The sequence below is a fragment of the Leptidea sinapis genome, chromosome 25 (assembly GCF_905404315.1).
Source record: "Leptidea sinapis chromosome 25, ilLepSina1.1, whole genome shotgun sequence".
NCBI classification, from domain to species: Eukaryota; Metazoa; Arthropoda; class Insecta; order Lepidoptera; family Pieridae; genus Leptidea; species Leptidea sinapis.
This window is the reverse complement of record NC_066289.1, coordinates 4,741,623-4,764,475: the sequence shown is the minus strand read 5'-3', so window position 1 is coordinate 4,764,475 and position 22,853 is coordinate 4,741,623. Positions and strand designations below refer to the sequence as shown.

At 36.2% G+C, this 22,853-nt stretch overlaps 1 protein-coding gene across 1 annotated transcript; it reads right to left on the bottom strand.

Moving 5' to 3' along the window:
- Positions 1–1,641: 1,641 nt before the first annotated feature.
- LOC126972089 (3-ketoacyl-CoA thiolase, mitochondrial) lies at positions 1,642–22,348 on the bottom strand. The gene is made up of 8 exons (XM_050818674.1): positions 22,182–22,348; positions 20,568–20,734; positions 19,730–19,861; positions 13,807–14,071; positions 11,607–11,782; positions 9,914–10,108; positions 4,512–4,666; positions 1,642–3,230 (listed from the first exon to the last, which is right to left on the bottom strand). Exons 1-8 carry the CDS (start codon positions 22,198–22,200, stop codon positions 3,149–3,151), a joined length of 1,191 nt encoding a protein of 396 aa, XP_050674631.1. The 5' UTR covers positions 22,201–22,348; the 3' UTR covers positions 1,642–3,148.
- Between the last annotated feature and the right edge of the window lie 505 nt (positions 22,349–22,853).

Genomic DNA, 22,853 nt, shown 5'->3' with positions numbered 1-22,853 from the left:
ATCTTCTACCTGGACCATTGGGTTGTAAACAGGGAAATATACAAAGTATATTACGTTCATCTGCCATTTTTTCTTTACATGAAAATGAAGAGAATTTTATTGCAGATAAAAAGCTGCCGGAACCGCGGTTGGCAGGCTTTAACATTAAATAAGTATGTACATAAAGCGGAAATGTGTGTCTTCTGTTTAAGATGTAACAAGGTGGTAGTTACAGTGAGCAACATGTCGGAATACCGCGATATAAGTACCTAAACAATAAAAGAAACTTACTTTAATGTTCTTTAGCAATATATTATTATCAAAAATGAGTAAGTACAATACACATTATTGTGTAATTTGGCTGATTACGCTATCGATTTTGATGATGAAACCTATGAAGTTAGAGTAGGTAGGTATCAAGGCAAAATAGTACCCGCCTCTCATGCATTCACAGGTTGCGATAATTGTTCTGCAGCCTTTCAACACAAAACGACAAAGTTACGTAGAGACATCGCTTCACTATGTGTCTTCTACGGCATTTATCATCGGGTGTGTTCCGAAGAGCTGTTTCACCTGATTCCGTCGAATTCCACCTTCGCACGACACGCCACAAATTAGGATATCATACCCACCATCTGGATGTGTGGCGGTCCTCCACAGTGCGGTTTTTAAGGAGCTTTCTTCCACGTACTACAAAGCTGTGAAATGAGCTTCCTTGTGCAGTGTTTCCGGGACCATTCCGACCTTCAAAAAAGCGCATACACCTTTCTACAAAGCCGGCAACGCATCTGTGATTCCTCTGGCGTTGTAAGAGGTTGTGGGCGGCGGTGATCACTTAACACCAGGCGACCCGTACGCCCGTTTGTCCTCCTTTTCCATAAAAAAGGACGACTATTTAAATTATTTTAAAAAACGAAACAGGAGGTCTATTACCAAAATCGAAAGCCGAAGTTTCGGTCCGAAACGAAAGAATAAATAAAAATGAATTAAATCTTAATCAGACAGAGCCATGGGTTGGCTGAATGAAAAAAAATAAGTTTATTGTTTAAAAATTTTTTTACATGTTTGGCCGATTGGTAAAGGATAGGCCAGATCCTCTAGGCTCTACTAGTAATGGTTGCTACTGCAATTGACTTAGTGCTGATGTCTTCTTTGTTTTAGGTATTTCTCTCCATCTGCTTCTTTTGTTAGATCTTTTATCATATAAGAATGTTTCTGTAATCTTTCTAGTTCTTTTCGAGTTTCGTACCTCAAAAAGAAAAAGCGGAACCCTTATACGATTACTTTGTTGTCCATCCACCTGTCTGTCTGTCAAGACCCTTTATCTGAGGAACACATAGAGGTATCGAGTTGAAATTTCAATGATGTACTTTAATATAATACTGATATATGTCTAATTTTTTGAAGCTTTGAAAATATCGACATCTAAGTTAACGTTAAAAAAGATACGGCTCTTTATGCCGCAATATACGACACTCTCAAGGGAATCCAAATTTATAGGGTATTTTAGCAAGGTTTAGGCCCGGTATCCACCAAAGCGGAGAGGAGATGTATTTTGATAACCAATCAGATTTCGTTACTTCCACTTTGGTAGATACCGGGCCTTACCGTCTATAGGTTAGGTACTAAGCTATATTTGCTTTAGATAAATAAAACACCAAAAACAATAGACATATTTAATTTCAAAATTTTTGCCAACTGCCAACAACAAATATATTGCCAACAATATATTTACAAAAATATAAAGACTAACAAAGTATTTACAAATATTGATAAAACTGCGTGATTTCATTGTAAAAAACTCGATTAGATATCAAAAATACATATCGGTACTTATATACAAAAAATAGAAAAATATACTTAATAGACATTGCATAACTTAATTTTAATTTTCTTTCACATCGCAACACATTAACTGTATTTGATAACGAATTAAAACAAAAATTAACAGATATTATACTTACATGATATTACATTGTAATATTAAAAAGGAGTGTTACTCCAAAGCGTCCTAACCGGGACGCATTTTGACAACAGATAACTTCGTACAAGTGACAAACACTAGCTATTTTTTTTCTTATTGTATTACCCCCTTATTCATAATGGTCCGCTAACTTTAAACATCCGCTTAGGAGTGTTTTTTCTCATTCTGACCCAGGTCAATAGAAGAAGACAGAGTGAGAATTAGCAATGCTTTAAGTTAGCAGACTATTATGAATAAGGGGGTAAATCACGCCAGCCTTTTTAAATTATCACAATGTGTCAATGTGACATTTTCAGTTGTTCTGTAAGTATTTAGTCTATATAAAGTATCATTGCTGCTAACATGTAAAATTGTATTTTATAAATTTGATTTTTTGTAAGATATTATAAATTCCAAGGCATTTCTATAATACATTAATTATACTTAAAATTACACTTGTGTTATGTTAATTGATTACTTTTTGTATAGTCGGACCAACAAAACAATGATTAACCATACACACAATATCCAGATGTTACAGACAATTTTAATCACATATTTAGTTTTGACGTCTAACTTATAGTTCCACCTTAAATTTTTCTAAATTTGTTAATGCCAAAATGATAAAACCTTTAATAATTATCTGGGCATCACTTTTAAAGAGATTTCAGCATTTTAATTGCTTTTTTTTTCACTATGAAACGATACGATGATAAAATGGCCACTGACTCAGCTGTTGTTTAAAGGCCCTTCCCAATATACTATCTACAGATGGAGATAGATAGTCCCTTCTACTGTCAGTTATTAGCTGTCAATAATCTGAAGCTGTCCCAATACACTCGATAAGTCATTCTCATCGCCTTATATTGGGACGCGTGAATTGCAACTTCCATACAAACTTCTATCGCTGGTAAGCTATACGTCCTCCCATTGACAGACTGCGAGTACGGATAATGTGAGTAACCGTCGATTAGTTTATTGGGACAGAAAAGTCAACAACAGTTACGATTTTTATCTCAAGTATGCCACAACCGGAGATAGGCTGAATATTGGGAACGGCCGTAACTTTGTCCACATGAATATAAGTTGGTGGTACTATACTACCTATGTTTAAGAATGTAGTGAATCGATGTGTCTTTTGCGCTATCTTGTCATTATGTGGTTGGTTCGACTACAGTAAGAGTGTGTTAGTTAGTGCAAGTGATGTTAGACAGTCTCGACCAGGAGTGCGATGCCTTGACCGCCGCCAATACACGCGGATCCAATACCGCGCTTCAGGCCGCGCCGTCTATTCAAACAAAACAAAATATTAATATTATTAAAATATTTGGTTGGACAGAAATCACACAAATAAAAAAAAATATTATGTTTCATTTATGAAATAAAATATTTTTGTTATTATGTAAAATAAAATTAATATATTATTTAACACAGCACCTCTGAGTAATTATAAGTGACACGATGGTACATGCTAGTAAACGTGAGCCAATATAAAAATTAAATATTCTAAATTCCTAACTAGATGATATTTTCGCATAAATTATAATTTTGTCGAATATACAAAAATTCCTTATCACTCATAAATTTAAATGGTTTGGAACAGAATTAGACCTTTTTTCATATGGTAGACGAGGAAAAACGCGAGCATACGGTTCACCCGATGATAAGTGATCACCGCCGCCAAGCTCATTCCACAGTTGGTTGAAAGAGGCAGAAAGTTTTTAAGCCGCACTCTACCAAAGAATGTGATAGTACAAGTACAGAACACTCGCTCCGCAAAATCAATTAAAGAAATAGGTACTCTTGTGGCCATACAATAAGGTGTAATTCTCCCACAGCGCTATTAACCTACATTTTTATTCACCTAGAAGTTGCCTCTCTTTCTAGCGCGTGACTCTTACCTCTTGTGATGACATTAGGGTTGTCTTCTTTACCTAAAACTGTACCTAGCTAGTATAAGGTCAATTTATAAAATAGCTCTGTTTTTGTTTATAATATAAATAGGTATGTAATCGTAATTTTAAATCATTATTCTTTCGTTGTCACACCTACATTAGTTGCAGGTAGTAATGTTTGCGTTGGAAGACCACGACATATTCAAACTACTTAGTATTGGATATAAATAGGTAGCTATCATATATGGTTATTTCAATATAATAATAATCACTTTAAATTAGATTGTCTCAGTGTCTTTAGTAAGGTGGAACAAAGGTCGAGCGCACGTCACTGCTCGCTAGTGAGTCCTTCCAGGATAGCCTCTTTGTAGAGGCCGCCGCGCGTACTTACGACTTCGATACCTACACGGGGAGTGAGACAGGCCTGACTGTATTATAAATAATACTTTCGAAAATTATGTCATCTGTCATGAGAATAACATTTCAATTGGTGTTCCAGTTCGAAGGGTTTTTAATTTCAAATAATTCTTGCATACTGCTTTGGCTCAGCGACTGATGTGTTGCTGTGGTAATTGGTGCGTATCTCGCCGTCAATGGGGCTACCGTTACTGCTAACCGTCGCCACAGATAGAATGGCTAATGTTCCTGGAATACAATTATCCAGCGCAACTGACCTGAGCTCGTGGATCAGGTGTGCCGTGATCCTGGAGCCGGATGCGCCCAGCGGGTGTCCCAGCGCCGTGGCTCCGCCGTTTACGTTCAGTTTCTCCATGTCCAGTTTAAGAGCTTTGGCGCACGAAAGGGTTTGAGCCACGAACGCCTCGTTTATCTGGTAATAGAACATGATATATTAATCTGAAACTGCCAGTACTAGTCTCGCCATAAACACTAAATAATATTAAAGAAAAAACTTTAGAAAATTTTGTACGTCTAGTAAGAGTCTCTTCCTGTTAGACAACCGATAAAAACAGGCCAGTTTTAATACTTTAGTGTGCGTGACATCATAAAAACATCTAGATAGACCATGACAGCTGTGAAAACGTCGAAAAAGATTGAGTTTAGAACTAACCTCTATTTTGAGCAATTCAGGCACACTAACACAAAGTGTCATACAAATCTCGAGTGCAAGACGTAGCTTGTCACACATACTAAACTAATATTCCAGGCCTATTTTCATCGGTTGTCTAACAGCAAGAGACTATCTAGACGTATAAATTATCTAAGGAAATTCATTGTTTTCTCATTTTCTCGCCTATTTGTGTTATTCTTGTGTATTAAAATGGAATGGGTGATAAAGGGAACGCAATTGCTGGGATAGCATTATACAAACTAGATATGAAGCCAAATTTATTTTTGGAAAGTTTTTTTTTCCACTATGTGTACATTGTAATGTAACATTTTCTTTTCGTTCATGATATGTAAGATTTGGCTGTCCACGTCTGAAGCGTCGGCGGTACAATAAGTTGAACCATTGACTCACAACAGAGCCCCCGGTTTGATCCTCGCCCGCTACGTATTCATATTAATATTTATTTATTTGCTATTACATAGGATGGTATAAATTTGGACTTACAATAGCTTAAAGTATCTCCTATTTAGCCATTATCAATAGCATGCAAACTTGGTGTTGGTCAAAAATTTTATTACAATATAAATTAATATATTTTATATATTTTTTTATGGAATAGGAGGACAAACGAGCGTACGGGTCACCTGTTGTTAAGTGATCACCGCCGCCCACAATCTCTTGCAACACCAGAGGAATCACAGGAGCGTTGGCGGCCTTTAAGGAAGGTGTGCGCGCTTTTTTTGAAGGTACCCATGTCGTATCGTCCCGAAAACACCGCACAAATAAGCTCATTCCACAGCTTTGTAGTACGTGGAAGAAAGCTCCTTGAAAACTGCACTGTGGAGGACCGCCACACATCCAGATGGTGGGGATGATATCCTAACTTGTGGCGTGTCGTGCGAAGGTGGAATTCGGCGGCAGGAATCAGGTTAAACAGCTCTTCGGAACACTCCCCGTGATAAATGCGGTAGAAGACAAGCAATTTACCCAAAATAATTTGATATAATATAAATATTTTTATTAAAGTCAAGATAAGAATAATCCAGTTAGAATGCAATGTCAAAATCCTTTACTCTTTGTGGTCAAAAAACTCTTCTATAGAATAAAATGAGTTTTGAAGAAGCCAACTGCGGAAGAATACTTTAAATCTTGAACCGAACTTGAACGTACCAATGTGTATTTGGTTTTCGAATTCATATATACGTTTAATCGACGCTTTATAAGGTCGATCTTCTGATTCCTCTGGTGTTATAAGAGAGGCTGCGGTGAACACTTACCATGAGGTGACCCCTGTGCTTGTTTGTCCTACTCATTCATATAAGGTACAAGATATTTAGAAAATATTTAAAAAATATATTTCAAAAAATGTTTTATATCCGATCTGTGTGAGCTTTATTTCTTATAGTATACAAGGTTGTTTTTTGAAGGGCGGTGATGACTAACCCCCTTATTCATAATGGTCCGCTAACTTAAAACAGCTGCTAAGGAGTGTTTTTTCTCATTCTGACTTAGGTCAATAGAAGAAGACAGAGTGGGAATTAGCAATGCTTTAAGTTAGCAGACTATTATGAATAAGGGGGTTAGTCGGAAACTATGAGTCTTGGAGAAAAGTTGTGAAAGTAGTCATGCCTTTCATATCTTTGCAAAGATTAATCTTTATCAACAACAAAGTTCATTGGCCCAATAATACATACAGGTGTATTTTTCTTTGAAATAGGTACCATTTGGGTCGTAAAACTAAATATGCAGTTATTGTTTTCTTATAAATCGAGGGCATCCTTTCACGACTTTTCTCTAATGCTCGTAATTTCCGACTGGGTCATCACCGCCCACTCAAAAAACCACCCTGCAGAGAGGGCAAACGGGCAGGAGGCTCAAATGATGGGAAGTGAAGAGGTTGAAAGCGTACATTTCATGCCAGATCCTAAATTGCTGGTTTATGATTTATGGTCAGTTTTAGAGAGGTGCTTTGAAAACCATCATAATTTGGAGACTTTTTGGGAATTCTCTTGTATCAATATTTAAAATAATAATACCTAGTATGGTAAAACGTCATGCAAAACTTTAGATCCTCTTTTAATAATAATAATACCAGGCTCGGGGTAGGGTAAGATTTGGTTCAATATACAATTGAGAAGAGTGTACTTAGACAGCTAAAACAAGAATGTAAAAGAAGCGAAAAAATAATTTAATGAATTCATATTGTAATTCAATCATTGTTAACTTATTGTCAGTCACCAAATTATTCTTATAACAATGTTGAAGAAAACTCATAATGACAGGTAAAAGGCAGACAGAATTCAGTCTTAAACAACTACAAAGGTCATTTTTCTCTGCAGCCACCACTAACGCATCACACATTTAAGGCGAAGAGTAAGCAGAAAACACGCAAACATGGTGTTTTTAGACAAGTTTTGTGGTGAAAGTATAGCATTTCGAGCTATGAACACTACTTAATCCTGTTACACATATCCTTAAGTCTTATTTGTAGTTTGCTAATGCTTGCTGTTGGTTATAGTTAATACTGTCGAGCCTTTTTGAACTACTACTTTTCTTTGAAGTTAAACAAGTTTTTTGGCATGGCGTGACGCATTTTTTTGGTACTTCTCTCAGAAAAGTTATTCTTATAGCTTGTACTTTTTGTGTAGGTTCATTTATTCAAATTAGTAGTGAATAACGAGGATTGTAAGCATATAAACTGTTTTCCACGCAAGAATTTTGAAAATATTGGCTTTGTTACATTGATGGCGGGCCGGCAGCCGTGAACTCATATCGCCAAAGGTCGCTGGCATTTAGCGCCTTAACTGCTATACTTCGTTGTAAGATAAACATAAGATAGCCATAGACCTTCCAGATAAAGTAAATTACTTCTGACTTATAAATGACGTTAGCTCGCAAGAATTGTACTTTTGGACTCATTTCTTCTTTGATCATCTGCTGACCACGTATCCAATAGCATTGCTGGCATTTAAGATAGGAAGGTACATGCAAAGAGGATGTAAATACTACGTAATAAGAGGTGGGACTGCCTATGTGAAAATTTAAATTTAGTTTAGTATTGCCAATAGTAGTAATTAAATTAAGGCGATTGGCGACGAAGTATAATCCGTCTAAGTTTGAAAGCGATCAGTTGCTTAAAACGTAATGGATTTCGGCTATATCCGTTTTTTACAAGATTATAGCCGTCATCTGTCAATCTATCAATGACTGCACGTTTCATATAATCGAGTGAATCGCTTTTTTCTTAGAGAGTTTCGCTAGGCTGGTGACATGATCCCTTGAAGGTACCCATGACATATTTATTATAAGTACTTCGGTTTTGCAGCGGGGAAAAGCTATTAATTCATCTTGAACTATGTGGTACAACTATATGAAGGTATTTTACAGAAGTAACGGGTAAGAGAATAAACTTAATATTATTGGCATTAAAAAAGGTAGGCAAAAAAAAGTATAGAAGTCGCTAGCTCTCATATACCTAATTGTAATATTTTAGACCATAATATTATATTGTATGTACTAACTGTTGGGAAAGGAATTTTATCTCTAAAATAACAGCTGTAATAAAAATAGATATGTAATGCGATAGGGGCCACCAACTGTTGATAACTCACGTAAACAAGTATATTTTATAGATACGGATACAGATATAAACTTACTGTGTTATATATACAATTTTTTTTAACGAAAATAAGAGACGAGACGAGCAGGACGTTCAGCTGATGGTTATTGATACGCCTTGCCCATTACAATGCAGTGAAGCTCAGGATTCTTGATAACTCAATAATTCTGAGCGGCACTACAACTAAGCTCGTCATCTTAGAGACATAAGATGTCCAGTCTCACTTGCCCAGTAATTTCACTAGCTACGGCGCTCTAAGGACCGAAACACAGTAATGCTTCCACATTAGTGCATCATGGCAGAACGGCCCCGTTGTAGAACCCATAATCTAGCCGGTATCCAGTGAAAAGGAGCCTTCCACTGGTAAATATTATAGTGTACATGGTTCAAAAAGATACTGGGCCAGGACCTAGAACAAACGGCACTGGGCAAAAAAAAAAGGGTCAAATACCTTCAAAGTCACATAATTTGTGATAGCTTACTTAAGAATAACGTTAAATAAATTTTCAAAACAAAATTTTATGAACGACGCGGGACTCGAACCCACGACCTCTGGCGTTCCGTGCCAGTGCTCTGCCAACTGAGCTAACCGTTCGAGTGACGTATCGTCATAAAATCTTGTATGCTTTGTTCAACCCTCAGGTTGTGGCTTCATCTACAGGATCTACTTTACAGTTGATAACCAGCTCAACCCCAATATTTGCATATTAGGAAATTGACTTGAGATGTCGCGTAGGATTTCAAATTTTATGCGTGTATTAATCGTAGAAGTGACGATTAACACTTTAAAAAAAGACGTGTGGCACTCGGGGACTGCCGCGGTAAAGCTATTGCATAGCATTTTTTATCAACTTATGCAATTATAATTATTTATTTAATTTATTTATGCAGTTTTTTTTTTGATAAAATTAATTTAAAAAAAATCAAACGGGAAGTGAGTAAAATTTTACTTGCAAGATTTGATTACAGACAGACAACGGGACAGGTGAAACTAAATAAAAATTAGAAAAATTAAAAAAACGTGATAAAAAAAATCAAGATGTACCTCAAGCTCGAACCTGGGACCTTCTGCACAAAAAGCATACGTGATAACCGCTGTTCCACGGCAACTGTAATGACCGTGCCGAAATATCTATATACATCTAGTAAGTAAGTGTTAGGTTATTTTCGTTACGGAAATTCTGGATTCGGTCTCCACGCTCAAGGCCCGCGATAGAAGCTATACAATAGATTAAAAACATAACCAATTGTTTAGATTTGAAAGAGCGACATTTCAAGTCAATTTCTTAAAAAATATATGAAAATTCACTTTCAAAACCTGCTGGTAAATACATAAATACAGGTGGAATGTAGGTAAAAAATAAGAATATAAAACATAAGTGACTTACTTCAATAAGGTCGATATCGTTGAGTGTCAGGTTGGTGACCTTGAGCAGGTTCTCGATGGCGGGAACGGGCCCCACACCCATGATGCTGGGGTCCACTCCCACGTAGGACCAGCCCACCAGGCGGGCCAGGGGTTTAAGGTTTTTGGCAGCCTCTTCACTTGCCAGTACCAATGCACCGGCACCGTCGCTGATACCCTGATAAACAATAAAGTATTCGTAAATAATAAGAAGTAAGAAATAAAATACTTACAACCGAGAGTTGCTAAGTATAATTTTGAGAGTATTGACAACAAAAGATTTATTATACCTTATGTAGGTCAGTATGGGAGATATAATTTACAAACGCCATTATCGGAAAATAAAACTCAAATACCTGTATCCATTATAACTGATTATTTTTGCTTGTACAACTTTAAAATAAATAAAAGGCGAGTGAAGCGATGGCTGGTCTATGTATCAAGCCCTCACACGTGCAAGCTAGAAAACTTCAACTTTTTAATCTACTTAATAATTTAAGGTGGACTTTCGTTTGCCACTACATTTCGTTAACGTTTTGTTTTGATTGAACTATTTTTGAGCGCAGATTTATATAGGACCACAGACCAATAAAAGATTTATGAATGAGCTCTGTAAACCAAAAAGGGAGGCCGGTAATATGCACTCTCACATGTAAGACTAAACTACTTGTCAGTCGAGTTGGTGGCGACTAGAGCAACAAGTTAAAATATAATGATAAAAAGCAGGAGGTCATCACATTTCACACGTTAGGCCATCTGGAGGGCAAAGCCAAATTGGCTTCGAAGAATCTGGGCGTCATCAATAAAGCACGGCAATACTTCAAGCCGGCCCACATGCTAGCGCTCTACAAAGCGCAGGTCCGGCCACACATGGAGTATTGCTGTCATCTCTGGTCTGGCGCACCCCAGTATCAGCTCGATCCATTTGACCGCGTGCAACGCAGAGCAGCTTGAATTGTCGGGGACCCAGTTCTCCGAACGGCTGGATCACTTGGCGTTGCATAGAGACGTCGCTCCACTGTGTGTCTTCTACCGCATTTATCACAGGGAGTGTTCCGAAAAGCTGTGATTCCTCTGGTGTTGTAAGAGAATGTGGGCGGCGGTGATCACTTCACACCAGGTGGGGTCACCTGGTGTGTAGCGTACGGGTGTACGCTCGTTTGTCCTCCTATTCCATAAAAAAAAAGTTACTTGGAATAAATAAAAACAAAATTGAGGATAATGCTAGGAGCACAAATGGTGTTGCTATTATAGTTAACCCTATTATTGGTAATGTGATACGTTACATTACTATAATCATCATCATCAGCAGCCGGAAGACGTCCACTGCTGGACAAAGGCCTCCCCCAACGATTTCCACGACGATCGATATTCCGGCGATCTAGACCAGATCGTCGGTCCACCTTGTGGGAGGCCTACCAACACTGCGTCTTCCAGTATGTGGTCGCCATTCGAGAACTTTACTGCCCCAACGACCATCTGTCCGTCGAACTATGTGCCCTGCCCACTGCCACTTCAGTTCCGCAATGATTTGGACTATGTCAGTAACTTTGGTTCTCCTACGTTACTAAAGTATCCTGTTAGTTTCGATAATTTCTAGAAATTTCTCAATTCAACTTTTCTTCAAATAAAATACCCTTAAGTTACTTTATTTCTAAACACTACAAAAAAATTACCGAAGCAGACCCGGCAGTGACGAGACCCTCCTTCTTGAAGACGGGCGACAGTTTCTTCAAACTCTCAATGGTGGTCTGCGGGCGAGGATGCTCGTCCACCTCCACTTTCACTTCCTTCTTCTTCACCGTCAGGGTGACCGGCTCTATCTCCGCCTTGAAGATGCCCGCGTCATTTGCTGCACATTTGAACTTATTAGAGATCTTTCAAAAGATGTTTCTGCAAGAATTAATAACTTTTTCCTTAATTTTCACTTAAGTTTGATCCGAACAATTGATTTTCCTAAGCGCAGTCAAACGCTACGTCATTAAAAGAAAGATAATCGTTGCAATGTAATATAAATTTAATAAAAATAATTAAACATTATGTTGAGTAGCAACGCTTCGACGTATATGACGAGAGTTGTCAGACTTCATATCGTGCAGCGACGTAAATGACGAGAGTTATCAAATTTCAAGACATTGTTAATTTCAACAGCCCCGTCAGCAATACTCGTAGCTCAGCGGAAAAGTTTACTTTTGACGCTGTAGACCCGGGTTCGATACACCTACTAGTGTATGGAATTTTTTGGGTTTTGTTAAGTTAATGGAAATTTCTAGTAAGATTAAGATCAAATCGAACAGAGTAAAGAGGATGGAAAATGTGTAAGCAGGATAACAATAGTTAAAAGAAATTTCTAGTATAATTTAAAATTAATGATCATTTGAGAATAGAACAGATCCGGGGGTATATAAGCCGTACTAAGCGTGGCCTACGGCAGTTCTAGTTCTGACTCGAAAGTGTAAGGAAGAAGAAAAGAAGAAGTAGTGAAAAGTGGAAGTGTTCCAGGAGGAAGAAGATAGAAGAGACTTAGTGTTCGGTGCAGTGTGACGCGTAAAATGTACCGCCGCCGACAAGAGTGCAGCGGCAAACCGGCGAAGTACAAGTTCAGAAAAAGTGAACCCAAATAAAGACTCGTTCCTATAAGCGGAGTATTATTTCCAATCCCTGACCCACTCTCGTGTCAATTATATCTTCTAGATATGTGAGGTAGCTATAGTTAAGGGCTCCTTCATAATTCTTGGTATTCTATTATACAACCAGACTCATCATTATCCTTTCAGCCGGAAGACTTCCACTGCTCGACAAAGATCTTCACAACGATTGATCTTGCGCTGCCCTCATCCAACCTATTGCGTTAATCTTGACTAGATCATGGGTCCATCTTGTGGAGGGCCTACCAATGTCTACCCGTACGTGGTCGCCATTCGAGGAATTTACTGCCCTAACGGCAATATGATATATATGCCATCCATGCTAGGATTTACTGAGCACCAATTCAAGATATATAATAAGTCTTACTATAGTATAGAAAAATATATTATAGATTATCATGATGCTTTGTACCTAAAATTGTATAATATTATATAAAGTAGGCTATGTTGTTATATGATATATAGTTGCTATATGCGATATGGAATATTTATCAGTTCCTCTCCCCATATCAAAGCCCTTTTGCGAATTCTACCAGTGCTCCTTTGCACAGGATGCCGGCTAGATTATAGGTACCACAACGGCGCCTATTTCTGCCGTGAAGCAGTAATGTGTAAGCATAACTGTGTTTCGGTCTGAAGGGCGCCGTAGCTAGTGTAATTACTGGGCAAATGAGACTTAACACCTTGTCTCAAGGTGACGAGCGCAATTGTAGTGCCGCTCAGTTTTTGGGTTTTTCAAGAATCCTGAAAAGCACTGCATTATAATGGGCAGGGCGTATCAATTACCATCAGTTGAACGTCCTGCTCGTCTCGTCCTGTATTGGCATAAAAAAAAATAAAAAAAAGAACTGATGTAGCTCCATGACGTTACCAAGTGTTATTGCAATATGTTATGTTATCCAAATGTTTTGAGTTTTCCTCAGTGTTAATTCCGCCAATATTTGTCTTAAAACAATTACTAACAACGAGTCGTCAGAATTTGGCGAGCCTACATGTCCTGAGGATGCCTCGTGTAGAAACACGTGTCGAATTGTTTTAAGACAAATATTGACGAAATTAACACTAAAGAAAACTCTAAACATTTGGAGCGTTATGGATTTCCGCAAAGTAACGCCTACTTCAATAAACAGGTTATGTTATTGTCACTCCGTATGGTAAATAAATTTATTTCTATTAAACACACGGCTGCTCTAGGTGGCATAAAGCGATCGAAAAATCCCACACTGACCTGCCTTCCATCTCTGCTGCGACCTGAGCGCAAAGTTGTCGACCTCGTCACGAGTGATACCAAACTGTGCGCCCAACTTCTCCGCGGTCATTCCCATGGGAAGGCCGCAGTAGGAGTCGGTGAGGCCAGCCCAAAGGGTGTCCTCGAAGGCGTAGCTGGTGCCCAACGCGGTACCGAACCGGATACCGCGGACGGCGAACGGAGCTTGCGACATGTTCTCCACGCCACCGGCCAGCGATATCTTGGCCGCGCCTGTCATAATATCCTGAGGACAACTTGTTACTGTTAACGTTGACAATTTGCTGTTATTTTTCGGCACTCAAAAACTACCCCCAACCATTCAAAATAGACTGCCACAGACCTAAGAAGAACGGGCGCAAGAAACACAGCTGGTTTGTTTTTATATCAAAATATGGATTAGAATGTAATATCGTACAGTAAACATTTATAATTAAAGAGACTGAGGGCGTTCGCTTCATTCCCATTCTGTGGTATCATTAAGAAAATCGTTTATACTATAGTAACCTTTCCCACACAAACGTTATTTTAACAATTCTTTTAAATTTCGTAACACATTTGTAAATTTTCTGGGATCATATTTTGAAGCACATACATCGCCTTATAAAAGACTAACTAACTCGACTTAACCGAGTAGTAGGCAACAAGTTTATGTTTGTTCCTCGTGTTAACATTATGATTGTAACAGTTTCTAGAAAAATACTCGATATGCTAATGAACATATAGAGCATTATAAAGAATATATTGAGAAGCAACAGTCAAAATGTTTATTTCTTCAAAACTTTTCTCTTAATGGTTCAGAAAATTCTGTTCATAGACTGTCAAAATATCCTTCAGCAAAAATTGAAACATTCGCTACAAGTATAAATAATATAATATTAAAAATTATTCTAATTATTAAATCACCTTTTTGCAGACATTACATAATCAGTTACCTCTAAAATGTAGGTACTTAAAAACATAATAAAACTTTATTAAAAAGAGATTGAGTACGTTTTATATCATATGTTACATAAATAACTTTCGAGCTGTCAAGTTTTTGATGACAAAAGGTGTCCGGTAGTTACGGTCACATACTGACCTCTACTATATACAACTGGATTGGCGGCTGTCTAAGTGCTTTTGTGCCTTTTTGATATTCGCCATTTTGTCGCTGTTGGCCATGTAGCGAGAGTCTGCGGTACTAAAACTAGAGATGACAACCTAGTGGACAACATAGATGTTGGAAAACTATTGGAAAACAAAAAAAATCTTGTATTTCATTACGTTGATTCTTGAAGTATAAATAACACGGAAAACAAACGAAATCAATTCAAAATCTATAAATACTTCAGAGTACTGTACATTCCTTGTATTATACGTCAAAATTAGTTCTCTGGACGCTCGCGAGTGGCGCATCAAATAGGCACAAAAAAATTGATGTCAAACATATGGAACAGCCTGTCCAGTGGTATTTATACAGGAGTTTGAGTTACTTCAATAGATACTATCAACAAAAATTTGTTTTATTTGGAACCAAGATTGTCCCATTATGAAAAGACTTATATCAGCTGAAAAAAGTGTTCTAAGGCGAAAAACATAAAAAATAAATACAAACCCATAATCTCCTCTTCCCTTTAATAAAGTCGGTTAAGAAACAGTGCCACGCCCAACCGTTATCATGCGGTTTATCATTATCAATCTGTTGTTGTTATTTCAATGTAACATTACTGTGTTGAATTACGAAATAATTATTACCTACTACTGATATGCGGGTATTATTCACCAATTATAGTTCGTTGAACGAAACGATAACTACAGACAACACAAAATAAACTAGTAAAGGTAATGTTTATTATACCTACATAACTTCAACTGAAAAAATCTACACAGAAACAAAAATTATGACAGTGAGACAATTATAAACACACACTACACGCTTACTCATTTACAAGGTTTTGAATAAAACAATTCACACAAATACATCCTTCTTTAAAAAAAAAAAAGAATTTAACCAGAATTGTTACATGAAGAGCTAGTCATACTGAGCTGCCAATGGTGAGAAGTAATTATGGAAAACAGACAACAACCTTTGAGGGAGTTCAGATTTACAGGATGGCCGGGAAGTTGACATCCAAAGCTAAAATTTGTAAGACTCATGGTGATGAGTATCCGAATCACCCCTATGTATGTTCTACGATTTTGCGTAGTTTAGGATATAATATTTTTTCCCCTTTTATCCGCTTTATTCACCTAATTGTGGTTTAGGACTTTTTTCAAATTTTTTTGAACACTTTTAGTTAATTTTAATGTTGATAATTATTAACTACAGTTGCAATAACCACATAAGAAACTATGAATAGTTTAGACAATGCAAGACAGTTTAGAATTGAGTCGTAAGTTCAAGATAACTGCTCCAGCTAAATTCATGAAAATGTTCAAGGTATCAAAAAAAAAAATGGGGAGAGTATGGCTTCTAACTATTTTAAAAGAACATTGGCCAACAAAATGAGTCAAAATCTAATTTTAGCTTTGGACGTCAACTTCTCGGCCACCCAGTATAACAACCTGCCCTCAGAAATAAGAAATGCCAAAACATTGACTTCTTTTAAAGCGAGCCTTCAAAGGCATATACTCAATAATTATGAAACGTTTCAATAACATATGTAGGTTGTTTTTTGTCTTATTTGCCTCACATTGTATTGCATTCTGTATCTACCAAAATCATTGTTTGTAAGTACCTACTTCATTTGGTAAGAAATTATTTTTTATGTAAGTGACAATAGGTCTTAATGAGAATAAAGTTATTTAAACCTAAACGATTAACATTCACATGGTTAACATAACAAGTTATAAATAAACTGCCACAAATTATGGTACCAATTAAGGCGCGGTCACACCTCAATATCCACAAAAATTCGTTTCTTAGAGAGTCGATTACAACATAACGCAATGAAAATATTCCGATGCAAAAAATACAGTGCACAAATAAGGACTTAAAGAAAATTTTGAACTAATTAGAATATTTATATATATATAATTTGAAATATCTAATAAAATATTTGGAAGTTGCTTCCCAAAAATAAACATTGGAGTCAAGTCTCTGAATTTTTAGCAAAAGGCTTCTTTTTTTAAAGAATTTAATAGAATTAGTACTTTTCTTAAACTTAAATCGAACAATTATTCAATTTAATATGTAAATTTTGAATAAACAAAAGAAAATCAGTAAAATAAGCTAACTTTGATCAACACAAATATTGTAGCGTCGGTTGTAGCATTTACCAAGTTAAGATACTGCTAACACTTGCAAGTATCACACTAGAGCTTCTCCTTACCTGCTCTGTGTACCACCACACCGGTCAGCGGCATTCGAAGGAGGCTTTTGTTATAATTATTCTAAAATATGGAATGACTTACCTCCTCCCCTTCGTAATATAAATAGTGTTTATACCTTTATTTGTTTACACTTCAGTTGGGCCTCTCTCAAAATAAATCTTAATATGTAGTTTAAAAAAAATCACGCCGCAAATCTCTTTCATAGTTTGAATGAATATATTTAATGTGTATATGTATATATGGATATATATGTTTATATATGTATGTGTATATATATTTATATATTGGGCATATAAAATAAAAAATATAAAAAAAACCGGTATGCACACAAAATTTCATACAAATTGGTGCAGCCGTTTCGGAGGAATTTGGTAAGAAACACCGGGGCACGAGAATTTTATATATTATATAATCAATATATATCTAATTAATAACTGTTACGATCTAGCCGTCTACTATAATATTATTTTTTACCTTATGTTTTGAGTACTATCATTTATTTATTTTTTATTTATTACATAATTATTGTATTTAATAATGGAAACACTTGTGGCTTATTGAAGGTAGCTACTGAAAATCAGTCTTGGGTGATACCCAACTAATATGCTGAGTAGCAAACCTTTTTGGGACATAACACTGCAAATACCACCTTATTATGTTTATATAGAATCAGCCTTACTTTAGTTTTTTAATGTATGTTAGTTTTACTTAGATTAGGCATATTATAGTAATTTTTAAGATAAGTTTTTTCATATTATTTGTTATTATATTTTGTAAATGTTCACGTGTATTTGTAGTGTTTGTTCCAAATAAAGATATACTTACTTACTTACTTACATTTACAAGTCAGTCCGCGCCTTAAATACTATTATTATAACATTAACAAAACTGCTGAGTAAATACCTGCATAAGAACTCGATGACATTTACAAGGTAATAAACAATTTATTTAACGTTGGTAGGCAATATCACGAGTAGAGCGCCGGTAGCCTTTTATTAAGTTAAGTATTCCGTACCCAAAAGGAACTCTATTGATAAACATTCCGCTGTCAGTCCATTTGTCTGCCAGCGGTCTGTATCTCTTAAGCCGCCATAACTAAACAGTTGAGATTATGACAGAGTATTAATCAACAACAAAATATAATAGAAAACAAGACGGCAAATATTCAAATTGCCGCTAAGCAAATAAAAAAAATGGCGTGCGTACAAAGTACACATGTCAGAAGTGAAACTTCTTTGGAAAACTAATTTTTAAATCTCGATTATATTAATTATCCTAATCTGTTCTCTGAACAAAATGTTTTTTGTCAATATTAGTAATTATTAGATGTTCTACTTACTCGAGGCCACGCACTAAACCTGTACGATACAACGCTAGTAGGTAAGATGTTCTACGTTTTCGCAGCCGCGCGCTGAACCTCGAATATGATATCCATATTGTTGAAATCATAATTTTGCGCTGCGGCCATCTTGGATTTAAAAAATGATCCCAAATTCGTTCTCTGCACCCTCGAGAACCTCGGATACGATATCCATATTGTTGAAAGCCTAAGGACCATCTTGGATTTAAATAAATATCCCAAATTCGTTCTCTGCACCTTCGAGAACCTCGTATTCGATATAAATATTGTTGAAATTATTTGAAAGTTTGCGCGGCGGCCATCTTGGATTTCAAAAATGATTCCGAATTCGTTCTCTGCACCCTGGAGAAGATTTGGATTCGATATCAATAATATTGAAATTATAATTTTGCGCGGCGGCCATCTTGGATTTCAAAAATGATCCCAAATTCGTTCTTTGCACCCTTGAGAGCTGCGGCTACGATATCCATATTGTTGAAAGCATAATTTTGCGCGGCGACCATCTTGGATTTAAATAAAAAACCTGCACGCTACAGGGCTAGGAGGGAAGATTTTCTACATAAAATTTTATAATTTTTTAGTATAAATAAACTGATAGAGTTAAGCTTAAAATAATCGGGCCCAACGTAAAGACCGTATTACATTAGAGCTGTAAGACTGGAAGGTCACCTCATCTCTCATTAACTCCATGTTTTCGTTGGCCGGTTTCGGTGCCTTCCTCGATTTCAACTGGCCTTAAAAAATTTCAAGCGATCATGTTTGAGGACATGTAATCCTGATCGACCACAGGTTAAATACTGCAAAATGGAATGCAATGGATCTGGATTGGCCGCACAAGTCTAGTCTCGAACCTCCAAGTAAAACGCGACATCATGCAAACCACCTAGTATGTTCGTTTTCGTCATTGTTTCTTCGCTTTTCAATCCGAGCGATTTCCAATTTTAATGTAAAGATATACAGTTGCGTACCCATAAACGGATTTTTTCCGCGATATTTCTCTTAATAATAATTAATTGTATTTGTTTCTTGTGATTATTCTAAATAGTAATTAATATCTACCGGATGTTGCCATCCCTGCATACCAAAGTTAAACTGATTTTTATCAAATTTGAACTACACATTTTGGGTGACACTCAGGATTTAAGATATTTAGTAAACTACAATTGTTAACATTTCAGACTCAGACAGACAGTTTATATACCTACAGAATTATTGAGAAGTCAATCATACCTGAGCACTGTTGACGACCGACTGAAAGCCAGAGCCGCACAGTCTGTTGATGCCAAGTGCTGGCCTCTCCTGCGGAATGCCGGCCTTGAGCGCTGCGTGGCGCGGCGTGTAGGTACCATCCGTTTGGGACGCCTGTGGATTAGAGTTTCTTTCTTGAAATATGTCAATTTTCAAAATTATGATCATAACCGGAACAAATCCATTGCTGGACAAAGACCTCCCCAAAAGATCTGCATGATGATTGGTCCTGGGCTGCCCTGATGCAACATATTCCGCCGATCTTGACCATAGGTAGTTGTTGGTCCATCTTATGGGGGGCCTACGTCTTCCGGTATGTTTCCCATTTAATACATTGTCTTTTCTAAATATATTAGGAAAACAAAAGATTAAACTGCGAGAAACACTCCTAACACAAATATGAGACATAATATTAATAAAGTATTCTTTATGTAACAATCTATTCTTACTTTACAATGTGTGTTTCAGAAGTTTACAAAAAAGAAAACTGTTGTACATAAATTGAGCATTACCATTAAGTTTTAAATTGAATTTTATAAAAACAATTAGTGAAAAAGAGACAACTTTAAATGAATAATACAGGTATTATGCTGTAAGTGAATGTCATATAAACATGTTTGTCAATATAGTTTCCTTATCCTTCAAGCTTTGATATCAATTTGAAATGAATACCTAAAGAATAGCTTAAACATACTTCTCAATAGCTTGCAACAAATTTAAAGCTCTGCTGGCCCTTAAAAGTGCTGGTTTGTGATGAAAACTCTGCGTAAGTACATTCTAATTGAAGGTTAGAGATTGGAATGAAGATATGATAACTTACCGACATGACTTGTCCTACAACAACAGAGTCAACTTGTGTCGGATTCACACCAGCCTCTTTCAAAGCAGCAATAGCTGCCAGTGTCTGCAGTTCTGTGGCATTTGTGTTCCTGAATACTCCTCCAAAGGTACCAAATGGAGTCCTCTTGGCGCCCACAATGAAAATACCTGAATAGCAAATCTATCAATCAATATGAAAAGTAAATACATCTCATTTTTTTCAGTGTTGATTAGTCTAAATTAATCTGGTGCTTCAACTTAGATAATTTTGTGATTTTGAGGAAGATCAAAACACTTAATAGGAGATTGTATGATTTTGTTCTCCAGTAATCTTTCTTAATTTGTTACTGCTGATCTCACTACATAGTGAAACATTTACAGCAGGGGTGCTCAAACGGTCAATCGGGATCAACAGGTCGATCGCGAGTGCTTTTTGAGTTGATCTTGAGAAAAAAATCCTGTATAATAAACTAAAATCGGTAATTACGTACCATCTTATGAAAAGTATGCTCAGGACATGCAGTGTCACTCACGCTTCAACATCCAAAGTCACTATTTAGTTAAGCTTAGAACTTTAGAACGAGTTTGTTTTGTAAGAACCAATAAACTCGCAATTTTGAATAATAATTATGAGTTTTTTCATTGACATTTAAGAGCAGACCTACACTTAACTTGACTAAAAAAATGCATATTTTGCGCAAAACTAATATCTATGTCATCGTGACACTCTACCTAGATGACAATCCTTCATCACACATACTTGAAGCCTCTCAGAGCCGATTGATCATAGTCTAACAATTTTGAGGTAGATCGCCAGCAGTTCAAGCTTGAGCACCCCTGATTTGTAAATCACTACTTCTTACACAATATATACTGTAGTATATATTGTGTAAGAAGTATTATACAGATAAATAATTACTTCTTGCTTGGCCATAACTTATCCTGTTAGATTCAATTACTTTTATATTAAGAAACAAGTGTACCCCAAATATAATTGTTTTGTCAACTTTGCAAGAAAATATTGAAGATAATTCTAGTGAACATAAAAGTATTATAGATTACAATTATTTAAAATTAAGCATAATTTATTAATCAACTCTAGGTAGATTTTTTCAATGTAACTTTAAAATATACATAAGGATATTTTGAAATATATAATGAGTATACAGTAAAATATAATGTTCTCCTACTGCTGTTAGCAATACATTCCCAAAAAGAGACATAAAAAGGTTTACATTTAATAGACCAATTGTCATATTTTAAAGTATTTTGTAGATTTCCTAGTTCATATAAGATTGGCACTTAATTGGCCTTGCAAAATTTGGCATAAAACTTCTGATTAAAAGCAACAATATTATAATAATTATTAAATTATTATTACTCAAGGTACAGTGAAAAAACTTGGTTTAAGTATATTAAATTTTTTCCGAAATAATTTTTAATTTGTTCGTATTAATTACTTATATCATCATAATAGCAAATTCATAACTTAAAGTAATTTAAAAACTATGAAAGTTTCCACTTGTCCTGATAAAACTGGACTGTGGAGTTTGACCCCTAGATTTATTTCTAAGGATACACTATAAAATATGGTATATAAGAAATGATAGTTTACCTTTAGCCGCAACAGACATATTTCGTGATTTAGATTATATTAAAGATAAAACAAAAAGGAATTAGGAAACTAGAAAAAGTACTCAAAACTTTCGAGACTTTCAAGTTTCAACGTCGGTCTCCACTCTCCACACTACGCGACGGATAAACTACAAAGAGAATGTAAATACTAGGTTATTTTAAATACTACCGTTCAACGCTTAGAATATTGCCACTAGTTCAACGTCTAGCACAAAGAGAATTTAACCCAGATAAGTGAGAACACTGTGAGTAATGATTTATGAGATGATTACATTATTCAATCCGCAGAAAATCTACTTAAGAAATCGAAAGATGTAATTGAAGTAAGAAAATTATGTTGGCTCCAATCTAGTCATATTGGTAGGCTCCAACTGAATTGTTTCCTAAATTGTAAGGACTGAGGAAATGTGTAGTCTGATTCGATTTACTTGGCTAAGTTGGCGTGCACGCTTTGTTCGTGAGAGACGTCTTCGGAGAGCATTTTAACAGATACCAATATACTCAATCCCCACACCCAGAGGTTCTATCAAATGAGGTGATTGAAAAGGAGCGTCTGCTGTTGGCAGTAAGTGATAGATCTCCAAAGGAATACATATTCGATAAGAGATACAAAATACAGCTGTACGAAGGCCTGAAAGAGGACTTCAGTACA

What these genes read in the sequence shown, in the direction of transcription:
- LOC126972089 (XM_050818674.1), bottom strand. An exon ending in CGGTCGTCAACAGTGCTCAG is followed by an intron (nt 14,072 to 19,729) that starts GTATGATTGACT and finishes AGTTGTCCTCAG; the next exon opens with GATATTATGACAGGCGCGGC. An exon ending in TCACTGCCGGGTCTGCTTCG is followed by an intron (nt 10,109 to 11,606) that starts GTAATTTTTTTG and finishes ATTGTTTATCAG; the next exon opens with GGTATCAGCGACGGTGCCGG.